Source organism: Amphibalanus amphitrite, unplaced genomic scaffold (assembly GCF_019059575.1).
Source record: "Amphibalanus amphitrite isolate SeventyFive unplaced genomic scaffold, NRLGWU_Aamphi_draft 000481F_arrow, whole genome shotgun sequence".
Taxonomy (NCBI): domain Eukaryota; kingdom Metazoa; phylum Arthropoda; class Thecostraca; order Balanomorpha; family Balanidae; genus Amphibalanus; species Amphibalanus amphitrite.
The window spans coordinates 255561-271497 of record NW_024881975.1 but is presented as its reverse complement, the minus strand read 5'-3'; the positions used below and the strand labels follow the sequence as shown (position 1 = coordinate 271497).

General features: G+C 52.1%; 1 protein-coding gene across 1 annotated transcript; it reads left to right on the top strand.

Annotated features, from left to right (window-relative positions):
- Nucleotides 1-520: 520 nt before the first annotated feature.
- Nucleotides 521-15654, top strand: LOC122392324. Its single transcript, XM_043387049.1, has 2 exons — nucleotides 521-931; nucleotides 12968-15654. Exons 1-2 carry the CDS (start codon nucleotides 874-876, stop codon nucleotides 15094-15096), a joined length of 2187 nt encoding a protein of 728 aa, XP_043242984.1. The 5' UTR covers nucleotides 521-873; the 3' UTR covers nucleotides 15097-15654.
- Nucleotides 15655-15937: the final 283 nt, after the last annotated feature.

Below are 15937 nucleotides of genomic sequence, written 5' to 3'. Positions count from 1 at the left end.
TCTATCCCTATGTAATTTAAATGCAATTTGTACTTCCTATGACTTTGAGTTGATAAAACACGCACCAAAGCTAATGCTCATATCTACATATGTACTTACAAATTAAGCAGCCACACTACCTAGTGCATTTAGATACCTCTAAACACACTCAGGTTACTTTGTCTGTGTCCTTAATTACGTTACAGGAGTTAATCAATTTCAAATGTGCACGGTTCTCGCCTCTCGGTTATCACGATTCTCAAATCACGATTTCCACTAGCTGACCAGCTGAACAACGCAGGTTTTCAGCTAGAACAATGTCCGGTGCTGTGACCCGGCCCGAGCTGCTACCTCGTGCTGTGGCCCGGCCTGGGCTGCTACCCCGTGCTGTGGCTCGGCCTGGGCTGCTACCCCGTGCTGTGATCCGGCACCCGGCTGAGCAGCCATGAGGCGGCAGTGAGGGGCGCCCCTCTCTCCTTGAACTAGTGGTGACCGCCCGTCCGTCCGTCCGGCCGCCCGGCGCCCCTGAGTGTTGTGTTGCCCAACGCGGCGTGTCTGGGAGGGCCGGCCCGCATCTGCGCGGCGCCACCTGCTCGCCGGTGACTAGCTACACCCGCCCACCGGCCGTACCAGAGTGTGCCAGAGTGCAGTCCTGCGCCCGAGCGCGGCCGTACCGGACTGCAGTTCAAGTTCTGCGCCCGACCGCGGTGCGAACCGCTTCGCGCGACCGTCCGTTCCGTGACTTCTGAGCCCACACACCAGTAGCGCGCCAGACGCCCCAGCGGCCGCCCGTCCGCCCGTCCGCCCGTCCGACCCACCCTATAGATCGCCGTGCCCGCACATCAGTAGGTTCTGCGCCGTAGCTGACACCAGCCCGCCACCGGAGCCGACACCATGAAAAGACCCCCAGCGCTGGTGCTGGTGCTGCTGCTGGTCACCACCGGCCGATGGGGTGAGTGGTGCTGATAAGAGGAGTGGATGGTACCGATAGGAGGGGTCAGTGGTGCCGAGGAGGGGTCGGTGGTGCCGATAGGAGGAGCTTTAAGCACCAGGGAGTCCGCGTGGTCGTGGGTTCGCACGAAAGCAATACCTGCAAGGTGGATGATGGCTGCAGGAATTGCTGGCTGGCTGTGATAGTTATGGTCTGATCAAAAGTGAAATAGAAGTTTTGGTATTGCGCCGTATAGTCCTGCATTATATCATATAGCCTTGTACAATGTTTGCGTCGGGAATGATAAGTGATAATGATGTGAATAGGAAGAAGCTCAAAGTCCAAAGTAATTAAAAAATAAAACAAATGAAAAACAACTTCAAGGAAAAAGAATAAACATTCGTGTTTTGTTAAAATTAACTGGAAGGCAACATTTAAAGGAAGACAACAGCTTTTAACACGCTTCATTGAACTTGCAATAAGCAGTTTCGTCAGTAAGTCGCTATGCTATCGTTATTACGAGCGAGCGAGCGCAGCGAGCGAAGCGAAGTCTTTTCAATATAACGGAAAAATCTCAGTATGAGCGGCCCGGCCCGGCCCGGCCCAGCCCGGCCCGGCCCGGCCCGGCCTGTAACGCTTTTGAGAGGCTTATATCTCAGCAACCGCTGGACCGATTGGCCTGCGGTCTTTTTTGCTGGGTAGCCCCATCCCTTCTACCCCGTAATTGACTACTTTTGATACATCTCAGTGACCGTCGTGGCACGTGCCACGTGAAAAGTCAAGGGTGTTCAAGCAGTTTTGCAAAAGTAATGATTTTGAGAGGCCCATATCTCAGCAGCGGCTTGAGCGATTTTCTTGCGATAATTTTTATAGGGTAGCTGCATCCCTTCTACCAAAGGTCGGATACTCTTGATCTATGTGAGTGACCCCCACTGCACGTGCAAAATGCAAAAAGAAGAGGCGCCAAATTTGTTCCCATTTCAGTAACTCGGTAATTACTGGGGCGATTTCGCTGAAACTTGGCATACAGGTAGGCACCCACCAGGCAATGCATTCCCATGTGTTGCGGTTAGGGTGCTACTGCACGTGCGCACGTGCAGGGGACGTTTCCAGATCTCGAGAACGGCTGGGCCGATTGCGCTCAAATTTGGTACACGGTTGGGGACCGGTTAGTAGGGTGCCGTGCAAAAGTCATTTTGGACCCCGTTTGCACGTGCGCACGTGCAGAATGCCGTTTCCAGATCTCAGGAACGGCTGGGCCGATTATGTTCAAATTTGGCACACCGCTAGCGACCGGTTAGAAGGGTGCTTTGCACAAGTCCGTTGGAAGTAACCTCTCGCCCTTCCGCACGTGCAGGGCTCACTATCTCGCTCGCTCGTTCTTCGCCCAAAAGGCGTTTTACTGGTTATTACCTAACACAAACAAACCTACATTGCATCCATAAGCTTTACATTATTATTGTATTTTTAATGAATGGACTAAAAATCATAGCACGACACTAGTAATCAAAATGTCCCACTCGCTGCTTTCAACTACTGCTGCGGCTGTTCTGAGCGGCCACAGGCCATCCCGTCAGGAGTCTTATGTTACCGAGTGGTAAAGCGACTCCAATATGGCTCCATCGACCCATGGCGTTTTATTGTACCTACACTTTTCCCTTGAGATGCGGGTGAACAAGATAAGCAGTGGCGCGGGAACTTCTTCCAGACTGGGGGGGGGGGGGGGGGGGGCTGAACCATAATAGAAATCAACCTAGGGTACCCCCAAATCTAGTTTTCTCACCGGTTTTAGGCCACTTATTTTTCAGACCTTGGCCTTTTCAACAACAACAAAAAAAACGAAAATATTTTCAAAAAGTGAGGTATTCCGTCTCAGCTGAGTGAAGAAACTACCGTTTTGGCAACCTGGAGTAAAGGTTTTAATCTGCCAAATGAGTTGCCGAGCCAGTGAAATAGGTGGATTTTTCACTTACATGCTTTCTTCCTTTGTGACCCACAACCCCTAATTTGGGGAGGACAAGCTGTCCAACGGTTCCTGGCCTCATGAAACGTTGTGGGGCACCGCCCCCACGGCCGCAGAGTTGTGGGGGCAAGCTTCCCCCACTGCCCCCTCCCCCGGTTCCCACGCCTATGTATGAATCTATGAAATTATGTTGGTAGATTTCCGATTTCGCTTTCTCCAGCTGGGGGGGGGGGCTCAAATACATTACGAGCCCCCCAGCCAAAAAGCTGGGGGGGCTCAGCCCCCTCTAGCCCCCCCGGTTCCCGCGCCACTGAAGATAAGTATGCGCTCAAAATAAAGTTTAACTAAAATAAACTCGGTAGCACTATGTGGTTTTTAAAGGTATTGAAACGGTTTTATGCAATACCTAATTGGCCTTTCTTTGCAATCCGATAAGGTTGTAACTTGTTGTCACAGATGATCTACACAAAGCTCTGAATGCCTAGTCAAAAGACGTAACCCTCGCCCGCACATGGGCGAGGAGTTGCCACCCCCCCCCCCCCCCAGGTATAGTTTTTTTGCTCTGCCTCAATATTTTTAGAGCTAGAAGCCTGATTTTTCGTATAGCTGCTCCTCTATCCTTTCTTGATAGGGTGAATAGGTCAAAAACGCCCCCATTAAGCGCGAAACCTTCTGACACTCAACCCAACCCAGATTACTCAAACCTTTGGGCACCATCATGTAGCTCATTCTTTTTACTACGCTTTGAGACCAAGAAAAGACACTTGCGTGTGGTATTTAACCCCCCAAAAAGGTTTCCGCATACCCTTACAAAAGGGCGTTTTGCCCCACACCCTGGGTAATACGCCCACACCCATGTGCAAAGCGCCCCCACCCCATCCATCAACAGAAAATGATGAACATGGCAGAACTTGACGTCATTCTGACGTCATTTGTGGTCAACCTATCATAGCCTTTGGAATAAAATGTTGTTGCAATGTGTAAAATGGATGCCCGGAGGAGTCCTGAAAGTTTGGTGACGATATCTGCAGTCGTTTAGGATATATCAGCAAAAAAGGACAGGGAGAGGCCTTTTCGGCCCCGACCTACAGGGCGCTACCCTGCACTCTCACCACCGTGCAAAACGCCCCCCTTTCAGAAAACTGGGGGCGTCTTGCCCCATGCATCGAGTAGGCGTCTTTCCCCATCCACTCCATTTCCGGTCAACAAAATATTGACAAAAAACGCGCCACTAACGCTGCAGCATAATAAATTCAACAGAATGACAATAAAACGCAGTTTTGAGTGATGTGCACAATAGCAAGTTTTGTGATATAAAGAGGGCATCAAAAGCTTAGGAATCTTCTGTAAAAACAACAAAAACAACACCCAAAACCAACATCAGCACCTACCCACGCTGCTCCTCAAGACGCAGAACCGGAAATAGAGAACTACGTAAACAAGCAGCTGACTGTTCTGAAAGACAGGATAAAACACCTATCCGTCGATAAGATCTACGATTTTTTTAGGGGAGGCGTTTAACCCAGGGGTGCGTTTTCCCCACAGTTACCCTATCCACTAAAAAATTTCAAGTTTCTGTGGTTTTTAGTTTCGGAGATATGACCTTGTTCTTCAGGTCATGTCATGACCCAAACGACAAATATCCACTATCCTGCGTTGGGGTCTTGTGAGCTTTGACACCTTGATTTCGGCCTTTTTTGCCAGTCTTACCTCCCACCTATCATGGAACATGTTTTTCGACGATCTACAGATGTCAAGGTCAGGGTCAAGGTCAACCTAGGTCATCTATAAACATTGCGTTTTAGGCAAGCTGCATTTACTTTTCGTGAAGTTTCTTTGACTGTATTTTTGATAAAAGCTTCTCATTTCATGATCTCATGTAATATGAACACATAAACAATCGGTGCACACATCAGTAAACACACATACACACACAGACATACAAACACATATCATTGACCTTGACCTAACTTGATCTGAAATGACCTAAGCAGCAAAAACCTGATCGGATAGTGTGACAAAGAGGTTCTAGCTGGCTTGGCACCACAATTCGGCATCGTCATCGGTGTATGATGAGCAGCGCACTTGATATCCAACGGTGACCCAAAACAGCAACATTTTTTAGTTTGACCTGACCTGGAAGGTAAAACTGGGTATAATTGGATTCATCTCTTCCCAAAGAATCTTTGTGGTCCTTACCGCGAAGCTCCATCTCCAACAGGAACGAAATGGTGCGGGGGGTGGCAACCATCCCCCCATGTGCGTTCTAGGATGGGAAAATGGCATGTGCGAGCGAGGGTTAAGTAGGTATCAACAACAGCACACAGGCACAGCCGTCTGCAAACTGCGTGGTAGGTATTCTTTTTCGACAAAACCGAGAATAACTCGAATACTGTGCTATCAGTCACTCAAACGACGTAACAGCAAGACGCGCGGGACTCCGCACCTTAGATTGGGCTCTATATCATGGTATACACTATACATTTTCCATCCAGTTTGGCAACATCAAACAAAAGTTTATATTTGTCCCCAAAACAAAACTTATGCATTTTGCTGCCACACTAGGCGTATACTTTGCTCAGTGGTGCACCCAATCGAAGGAGTGGAGCATGGTGCATCTATGTGCAATGAGCTCCGACCGACTGATAACATAGCCTTTGAGATAATCGGTTTGTCGAAAGAAAAAAGAATACCTACCACGCAATGTGCAGAGGGCTGTACCTACCTAATACCTACGTAGTAGCTTTTACAAAGAAAATCGCTTTTGATCCGCTCAAAGTCCGGATGCACCCGGCTATGGCCAGCACCAAAAGTTCCTCTGCAGATAACATTTCTCAGCGGTGGACATTGATCCCTGCAGCAAGTGACGTCCGGAAAAGGGCCTGCGCGGTTGGACCGAGGCTAGATGAGCTGGGTGCATCCCGTTTTGTTAGGCTCTCCGAGTTCTCACGAGGCATGAACAGCATTTGCGCAATACTTTTGTATGAATACCGAAATACAGAACGGCGCTAGCGCCTCCACCAATACGCATATGTAAATCCCATTCGCGCCGCTGTCCCGTCAATCCCCATTCATACCACGTGCAGTTGAGGCGTTGGTGTGCACACTGCACAGTACAAAGTGCATAGTGCACACCCGGCAAACCCACGGCTACTGTTTGCACCAGGTCCGTACCTATCGCGTGCAAGCAGTCTGTTGAAACACCTCCCGTGACGGCCGATGGTGAGAATGTCCGTCTGGTGGCGCCGAGCGTCCTTCGCGCTGCCGCGCCGCCGATCGGGAATACTAATGGGGCCGCGCACGGTGGGTTCCTCTGTATACACAGTGTGGGTGTAGGTATACTTACCGTGCAGTCTGTCGGAGCTGCGTCAGAGCTCTGCACAGACGCTGCGAGCTGTGCAGGCAGACGCGCGGTCCCGTGACGCTGTGTCAGAGAGCCGGCCGTGGACCACAGCTCGGTAGGTAGGTATGCGGCTGGGGTGAGCCTCGGTCACTGCTCCAACAGCACAGGCAGGTTGATGACTTCAGAATCCCCCGCGTAATTCACTGTAGGAATACCAAATATAGCATAATCCGTTTTAGTAACCAGGAAAAGAATTACTGATCGGCGTGGCTTAGTGGTTAAACAACTTTTGGAAAAGGCACAAGTCTGCAGTGGTCAAGATCTAAGGCCGCTTTGACATCCAGCATTATGCTGGTTACATGAAATCCGACTTGTTTTATGATAGCTCGTGGCAGCGTTATGTAACATGTTTGCTTCCCACTGGGCCGGACAATTTAATATTTATAATTTTCTGAACCGATGGTATTTGAACCGGTGGATGCATTCAGCGCTTACTAAAATGCAATTCTCTTCTGCGGGTCACGTGCCTCCCTGTCTATTAGCGTGGGTGGCGAATCCGAAGTCGCCCATTCTCAAATCTCCCATTATAGCCCCCTTCCCCCCCCCCCACCGGTGCACTAACTCCCCGATACAGCTGATACAGCTCCACCTCTCGAGCTCGTGGCTCAGTCCGTGCAGAATGACGCTGGCCCAGTTCGTTAGGTAGGGTAGCCTGGGGCAAGACGCCCCAGATAATTTATTTTGCTACATAACTTTTGTCCCACATGACCTGGAAGGCTAAATTTGTGCTCAATGCGTTCTTGGGACATTTTACTTTAAATTCCACCCCTCAAATTATTTCACCTATGATCGGACTCCCAGCTAGGAAGCGATTTGTGAAGCAACTGCAAATGGGGCATTTTGCCCCAGCCCCAGGGCAAAACGCCCCACGCCCTGGGGCAAGAAGCCCCATACTCTAGATTAAAGATTAAACATGGTAGTTGGCTAAATCTTATATGAGAGGTCCGTTAGACCTCTGGAGGCACGGCACTGAAGTTAGCACATTCCATCCTGTCAGGTGTTCAGCTATGACAGGAACCCGGTTTACATAGGGTTTGTTGCAAGCTTATATCTCCGTCCGTGATGTTGCAAAAGATGCCAATGGTGCTTCACAATTTACAAAATGATCCCTCTAAATATTTGAAGACCACTGCATCGAAATTATCGCCAAATTAACAAGCTAGAGCCTCGTCAAAAATGCTATGTAAACCGGGTTACTATTGTATGAGCAGGTTTTTCACCGGACGCCATTTAATTGCGTCCCAGAAAAGCTATTTCTGGCACCTAAAAGCTGACTCGCCCCAAAATTGGTCCTCAGCACCTATTTGGTGGATACCAGCACCAATCATGGAAAATGACCTTAATTAGCTGTTTCTGGCACCTATTCACCGGTACGCCTTATTCTTTTTTCTGAATCTGGCACCTAAATGCTGAGCGTAGCACCAATCTAGTAGAAAAATGAACTACTGGCTGGTAGAATCATGTTGTTCTGGTATAATGACCCCTGGAGTCTAGCCTAAAGGTTGCCAGTGCAGCTACACTCTAAGACAGCCCCGTAGTGATCTCAGCATTGTATATGACGTTTAAGTAAGCAAATAATATTAATTTGTTTGAAAAAAACAATGTCATTTAAATATTTAAAAGCATTTATTTGTAATGCTTAAAGGGAAACATTTTTGTGAGTAATTGTCTCGATTTTGACCATTAAAACGGGTATTGTATTTTTCGACGTCATCAAATAGCTCCAAAAAATAAATGTAATGTTTTCATTCCGTTCAAGGCCGCTGAAGAAACGCGGGACCTTGCGTGGGACATTTGTTTGCCGCGCAGAGTTGTGCCGTGGTTGTGCCTTTTTCATCCGTTTCTTACGTATGGCATATGTGTGCATGAAGCTTTGATTTTGTTTTTGGTTATTGTGTGGCCGGTCAGTCAAACGCCCCTGTAGAAACCGGATGCTGCGTTTGATCGAGATGGAGTCAGACGATGATTGCAGAAAGCTAATAATATTGAAAAGAAGGCCGGTTTTGTGGCATGTCTGTTCAGAGTTGACATTTTGCTTTACTCCAGTTTATGACCTGAGAGCCTGGCTGGAAGTGACGGATCCAAACTTGTCACGTTAAAATGGCTGAGGGTGCAATAATCTCTAGTCTCTACATAGCGGGCTGGTATAGGAGCGTCTTGCTATGCTGCACCATAGCTGGCTAGTGATTCTCTTTTGGCTAGAAATGGCATTAATCATTATCTCCACTGGCGAAAATGGCACTTGACATCACCGAATGCAACGTTCATGTTGTTAGGATACATAAAATCAGGAAGATTACGCGAATTAGGTAGGCAAACGTGGAATAAAATAGGTGCTGGATGTTTTGGTTTTGGTGCTGAATCAGCAAACAGCAAATACGGAGTTCAACTAGACGATCTGGCAACTTTAGGCTGTGTGGAAGCAATTAGGTGCCAGATTCAGATATTAGGGTCGAATAAGCATTTTGGGGCTGATCAGCAATTAGGTGCCAGAAACAGCTTTTTAGGGACCAGAAACAAATATTCCCCTTTTTCACCTACCTCAAAGGACCAAATAATAAATTATTGCAATGCAAATCTTTACAGAATACTTCCTTTGCCATCCAGTTGCTGAGAAAAATACACATAAAGGCATAGAAACTTACTGTTCGCCAGCTACCGAACATTAGAAAGTGGGTAGCCCGAACAACACATGGGGTAAAACGCCCCATGGGGCTTTTTGCCCCGCGACCTACTGGGGCGTTTTACCCCATCACGTAGTTCGGTCAGAGAACAACGCTTTGCACTCCAGCAAGACATAATTTAACACGAACCAACCCGGCATGATAAGCGTTAGACAATAGTTGTTCAAAATACATAAAAGTCGTTAACCTGATATGGACCATAAAAGAACGCCATGATGCATAATCTGACAACAAAACATAAAAATCACTCAAAAAACACATTTTTGGCTATATCTCCCGAAAGAGTCAACACAATTTCTTCCCAGTCTGCTCATATAATGATCATATAGTGCACGTTTTATAGAAGAGAGGATGTTTCCCCAGAACTCTGCCAGTTCCGAGAAACATCGGTGAGGCGTTTTACCTCGGCGGGGCGACTTGCCCCGGTCTACCCTACTGCGGCGCCGCCCGTCAGCCACCGTTTGGCTTGAAACAGAGCCGGGCCAGTGCCACCGTCACACCATTCACAGTGACAATGGAGCGGCGCTCTGACCACGGCAATGGCCGGCCGGGCCGCGGCGGCGACTCGCCCAGCCGGCTCCGATCGCCCCTCCCGGTCACGATGGCAGCACACAGGCGGCGCCGAGGAGACACAGAGCAGTAGACCGCTGCCTGGCCACCGCATGGTGTCTGTTATTCACCGGCGCTTTTCCGGCCGATGAGGCGCAGCTGATTAGTCCAGCACGGCAGACCGCCTGATGAACGACGAGTTCGCCAGTCACCCGTGTATTGGCTGTTTATACCATTCAGAGGAGAGACCACGCCGCCACTGCATTCATCAAGAGTTCGTGTTTCCTGCTCTCTTTTCACAGTGACACCACGGCTGTCACAGAAAGTCCCTACGCGACATGTGAAACCCAAATCTGGCGACAACTCACGACGGAAGTCTGTCTGCGGCACGTGTGACCGCGCCTGAGGCGCCGCTGCGGGACGATCCAGTCAGTCGGTCGGTCGGTCGGCGGAACTGAGTTCGGTTCGCACCGGTTTACCAGTGACCTGGAACTGCGCGACGCGCTATCACGCCGTGAAATGTGTGAAATCGGCAAACTGGAGCCGTGACTCGGCGGCCGTGACGATTGGCGGCGCAGCCGTGACGATCTGTGACGAGTGGCGTGGCCGCGGCCCGCTAACGCTCGGCGGTCGCCGTATGTGCCGGTGGATGTGCACTCAAAGCCGTGACCCATGTGCCTTCAGAGCCGTGACGCAAGTGTCGTTCGCACTTAGAGAGCAGGAGAACGGTGAAATTCTGCGCCACACATATGATGTGGCATGATCTGCGTCGATTTTGAACTACTTGGGTGGCCTGCTGAAGACCATGCATTACCTATCACACGCTTTCAGCTTATAACGATGAAATACTATGCAGTGCTGTAGCAAGGAACATCTTGCTACAGCACTGCATGTGCAATAGTCATTTGAACGTGACGATATGTGATTGTAGATACATGCACTAGGTATACCTACTGGTACTGTAGCGCCTACCTACCTGTACATACGTTTTAATAATAATATGACGTGTGACGACGAAAAACCATGATTTAATGGATTTGTTACGAAATATATTCTGATTCTTATTCTGATTCTTGATATAGGTATGCATGTAGTTAGAATTTCAAATCACCCTTTTCCTCGATGGTAACTTGAAATTTCGATAAAAAGCAAGTAGTAGGTATATTGTTTTGCAAATTCTCAAATAACAGTTTATTCTTGAGCCACATGAAACAATTGACAATGAAGTTTTATAACTGCCGCCAACCTACTTTTTTACAATTCCCACACGTTACATATAAAGTGATCTTCTTTAACCCTCGCCCCGCTGGGGGGAGGGGCGATTTGGCCCCCCACCCCCCGTGGTTTTTCCTGAATAGCAAGAAAAGCAGCGCCGCCAAATTTTCAGTACTTTCCCGGGCATCAATTTGACACCTTCACACAAAAGTTAAAGTCTTAGGTCACCTTAGGTCAGGAGTTGTTGAGGTCAAACTAAGGTCATGTTCAAGCAAAAATGAGCAAAAAACATGAAATCTTGAAACGCTCACAAAAGCTACAGTTACCAAGTAATTGCAAAGTTCTTTATATGGTCATGTAGACAAATAGCGGCGCTACAAAACTGCCATCTCGGATTTTCAAAGCTTTGGGACTTTGACCCAAAAAAATTCAAAAAATTGATTTTTTAGAAAAAACGCAAAAAATCCCACAATTTTTCGGAATTTCGAAAAAACGGAATATATGTGATAGTCCTTGCGCTCTTCTATATACATAACAAATTGTAGATCGATATCTCCTTGTTTGGCCAAGTTATAGCGAAAAAACTTCAAAAATAATGTCAAATTTTCACACTCAATTTTTGGCAATTCTAGATCACGGAGCGCAAAACAAAGACCACTATTAGAATCCCCGTGACAAGCTTCATCTAATCAATACCCGTTTTATGCAAAAATATCAACTTTGAAATTTGACGTAATTTGACCTGACCTTGACCTGACCTTCACCAGGACGTAACCTTAACTGGCCCCAAAGGCTGCCTGACCCACATAATGGCATTTGTCATGTAAAATGGACCGCAAAACATGTATCACACGACACTCTCATTTGTGACCAATACCCACTACCCAGTGACCTGAGCTCTGTGACCTGACCTGGTATCAGTGACCTCAGATAGGAAAGTATGTGTTGAATTAACAATTTACCATCGATGATTTTCAATAACTTAACAATTTACTCGATTTCACAACACATTTCTTGCAATGCCTGTGAACGGTGAAAATCCGACCTTTGACCTGACCTGTGACGTCATCGGTTAGACGGAGGTCAATGAAATTTGGTCACAAGGTAGTTCCCGGTGGGGCTATCGAACGCCGTTTGAATTTTGAAAATCGGCTGGTAAATAGCTGAGATCTTAGGAGGCGAAACGCCCCCCCCCCCTTCCTGACGGGTGGTATAGGGTCCGCCGATAACCCTACGGGGCGTGGATTAATCTTTGACCTGATCTGTGACGTCTTCGGTGACCCCGAGGTGAATGGAATTGAAGTTCCTTCGACAAATGTGACATGGCTTTTGAACGCCGCTTGAATTTTGCGGATCCGTCCAGTAGTTTCGGAGGTACGGGGGAGGGGGCAAAAAAGTGCCCCTTCCCCCTTCACCGCGCGGAAGGAGCCCACTGCCTGCCGGGCTAATTAATAATCACGGGGACTATCACGTAGCACAGGCAAGTATCTTTACAGCGCGGAGACTACAGCGCAACGTAGGCAGCTATCCTCACAGCGCGGAGACTGCAGCGCAGCACAGAAAACTATCCTCATAGCGCGGAGACTAACACAAGCACAGAAAAGTATCCTCACAGCGTGGAGACTGCAACGCAGTATAGGTAGCTATCCTCACAGCGTGGAGACTGCAACGCAGTATAGGTAGCTATCCTCACATGGCAGAGACTGCAGCGCATCACAGAAAACTATCATCATTGCATAGAGACTGCAGCACAGCATAGGTAGCTATCTTCACAGCATGGAGACTGCAACAAAGCTATAGGCAGCTATCCTCACAGCGCGGAGACTGCAAAACACACAACTACGAGTATTCTCACAGCGTGGAGACTGCAGCGCAGCACACCAGCTATCCTCACAGCGCGGAGACTGCAAAACACACAACTATCCTCACAGCGCGGAGACTGCAGCGCAGCACACGCAGCTATCCTCATAGCGCAGAGACTGCAGCGCAGCACACGCAGCTATCCTCATGGCGCGGAGACTGCAGCTCAGTACAGGAAACTATCCTCACAGTGCGGAGCCAGAGACTGCAATGCACGATGGTCAAAGAATCGCACTTTTCCTACCATTTTTGGCGAAGCTTAACATTGCAATTGAGTTGAGTATTACTGTTAGGCTCATCCGCAATGTATTGACTGACGGTGCCACCGGAGCAACTCCCCACTGACCGGTACCTCCCCCCCCCCCCCCCCCTCCGACCCGCAGGCGCCGTCCATGGGCAGTCCCGGGAGGAGCTGGGCCGGCCGCCGGTGGTGCGGCCGCCGGCCATCCCTCGCGGCGCCGCGCCCCGGCCACTGGTGCGCGCGCCGGCGCCTCCGGTCCGGCAGGGTGCCGGCGCGGAGCCGCAGCCGCCGGCGCCGCCGCCCACCACCGACCGCGCCTGCGTGGTGCGCCACGTCGGCGGCGGCGAGTTCAAAAAGGAGTGTGTCGACATCGCCGAGCGGTGCGCGCGACGTCAGTGTCCGCCGGGCACCGTCTGCGCCCTCAATCTGGACGAAGAGCTCGAGTGTTTCCCGGAGTCGGTGAAGAAGTTCCAGAGCTGCCTGCCCGACTTCTTGCGGCTTTCCCAGCCGTGTCCGGCCGACAGCGGCATCCGAGGCTTCGGCATGGGCTGCAACTACTGCGTCGGCGGTAACCCGTTCCAGCCCCTGCCGATACCGTCACCGCCGCGGAGACGGCTGGACACGTCTGGCCAGGCGCGCCAGGTGGTCTCTCCGCCGGCCGCTCCGCCGGCACCCGTCTCCTCGCGCGCCTGCGTAGTGACCGTCTCCGACCAGGGCGAGTCGGTCGGCGAGTGTGTCGACATCTCGGCCCGGTGCGCGCGGAGAGGCTGTCCCGCCGGCACCGTGTGCGCCCTGGATCTGGAGAGCGCCATCACCTGCCTGCCCGGGTCGCTCACCGAGATCAAGAACTGCGGCTCGGAGTCGGCCCGGCTGCGCAGGCCCTGTCCGTTCGACACGGGCATCACCGGCTTCGGCATGGGCTGCACCTTCTGCGTCGGCGGCAACCCGTTCCTGCGCGGGCCCGATGCGCCGGCGCTGTCGGCGACTCCCGGCCGACAGGCGGACGGCGAGGACAGCACGGAGCCGCCGAGTCCGCCGGCCGGCCGCGCCTGCCCGGTGCTGCACGTGCGGGACGGAGAGTTCAGCTCCGAGTGCACCGACATCTCCGAGCAGTGCGCGCGCCAGAGCTGCGCGCCCGACCAGGTGTGCGGCCTGACGCACGCCGGCGCCATCAGCTGCTTCCCGCGCTCGGTGACGGAGTTCCAGCACTGCGGCAGCGAGCGCAGCCGACTCGAGCAGCCCTGCCCCGCCGACGCCGGCATCAGGGGCTTCGGCATGGGCTGCACGTTCTGTGTCGGCGGTAACCCGTTCGCGTCACCCTCTGTCAACCGGCGCCAGCTGAACGGCACGACACAGGGGCCCGCCGAGGAGGATGTGGCCTGCGTGGTGCGTCACATCAGCAGTGGCAACTTCAAGCGAGAGTGCAGGAGCATCCGCGCCGAGTGTGACCAGAAACAGTGTCCTGTCGACACCGTCTGCGGCCTTGACCTCGACGAGAACATCACCTGCTTCGACGCGTCCGTGAAGGAGTTCGAGAACTGCGGCCCCGAGTCGTTCCGCCTGCAGCAGCCGTGTCCCGCGGACGCCGGCATCCGCGGGTTCGGCATGGGCTGCACCTTCTGTCGGGGCGGCAGGCCGTTCTTCGGCCGGCCCACACCGACCCCGGTCGGCCCGCCCACCCCGACTCCGACGCCGGGCCCCACCGGCTCCGGCCAGTCCAGCACCGACCGGGTGGCGTGCGTCAGCCGCATCACGGCCGCTGGTGCCGTGCGGCGCGGCTGTATGGACATCAGCGAGCTGTGCCGGCGCCGCCGCTGCCCGGCCGACCGCACCTGCGCGCTAGACATCAACGAACAGCCGAGCTGCTTCGCCGCCAGCCAGCTGCCCATCAGCAACTGCGGCACGACGCGCCAGCGGGTGGCGCAGCCGTGCCCGGCCGACACGGCTGTGGTGGCGTTCGGCGCCGGCTGCACCTACTGTCGGCCGCCGGCCGGCGCGCCGCCGCCGCCGCCGCCACCCGGCGCGCCGCGCCGCGCCTGCGTCGTCTCCGGGCCGACCCGGCGCTGCGAGGCGATCGAGGCGCGCTGCGCCGAGCTGGCCTGCGCAGAGACGTGCGCGCTGGCGCTGGACGGCCAGGCGCGCTGCTTCGCGGCGTCCGAGCTGCCGGCGGCCCACTGCGGCCCCGAGCGGCGCCGGCTCGACCAGCCGTGTCCGGCCGGCCAAACGGCGGTGGCCTTCGGGGCGGGCTGCACCTTCTGCCGGCCGCAGTGAGTCCGGCCGGCCCTCAGAGGGGGCGGGAGGTATGGGGAGGACAACAGGCGTGACGTTGGACTCGTCGGCCGGCCCGGGGTTAGCGCGGCTGGGGACTGACGGACAGCCGACAGCGGTCTAATGAAGGTCGACCCGGGGGGCGCAGCCGGCGCGCGGTACAGGTCAGGGTCGGACAAACAACAAGGCAGTGATCGTTTCGTGGTAAAAAGCGAGCGGATAACACGGGCGGCGGACGTAAAAGCGTCCACGAATGAGACATCAGACATGTAACTGCTGCTTCAAGCTCTCTGTGCGCGTAAAGTCAGCCGATGCTGTCCACCAGCGTCGTGTCGGATTACTACGGTGCGATTAGACATTATTTTCCATCATACGACGATCAAGTGCACTTCCGTTATATGTAGAACGTTTCAATCTTCGTTCGGAAGATGCTTGGTTCTCATCGCTTTGTCGAGTCGTTCTATTTTTTTTTTTTCTCCGTCTAGTTGCTAGCAGGCGGCTACGTAACGTCGTCAGTGAACACCTGCCAATCACTACAAATAAACGGTGTACAAAGAACAACGGCGTACCATTGGTGAGGTGTAAAAAACATAAGAAGCTGATAAAGATGCGATGCCGGTATACTGCATTGCTGGTATACCTTGTTACTGCAAGACATGCAGGCGGCCTCTCTACGCATGTCTAATCCGCATTGTGGTCACAAATGCCCTTTTTTAAATAAATCGTGGTATTAACAAACAAAGCATATACGAGACAGGCATAAGACACAACCATTGCACAAAACAGCAGACCTGCCGTAACCTCGCAGCGGCACACGCTGACGTCACTGGATCACTCACTGACG

What these genes read in the sequence shown, in the direction of transcription:
- LOC122392324 (XM_043387049.1), top strand. Translation starts at nt 874, where the DNA reads ATGAAAAGACCCCCAGCGCTGGTGCTGGTGCTGCTGCTGGTCACCACC. An exon ending in GGTCACCACCGGCCGATGGG is followed by an intron (nt 932 to 12,967) that starts GTGAGTGGTGCT and finishes TCCGACCCGCAG; the next exon opens with GCGCCGTCCATGGGCAGTCC.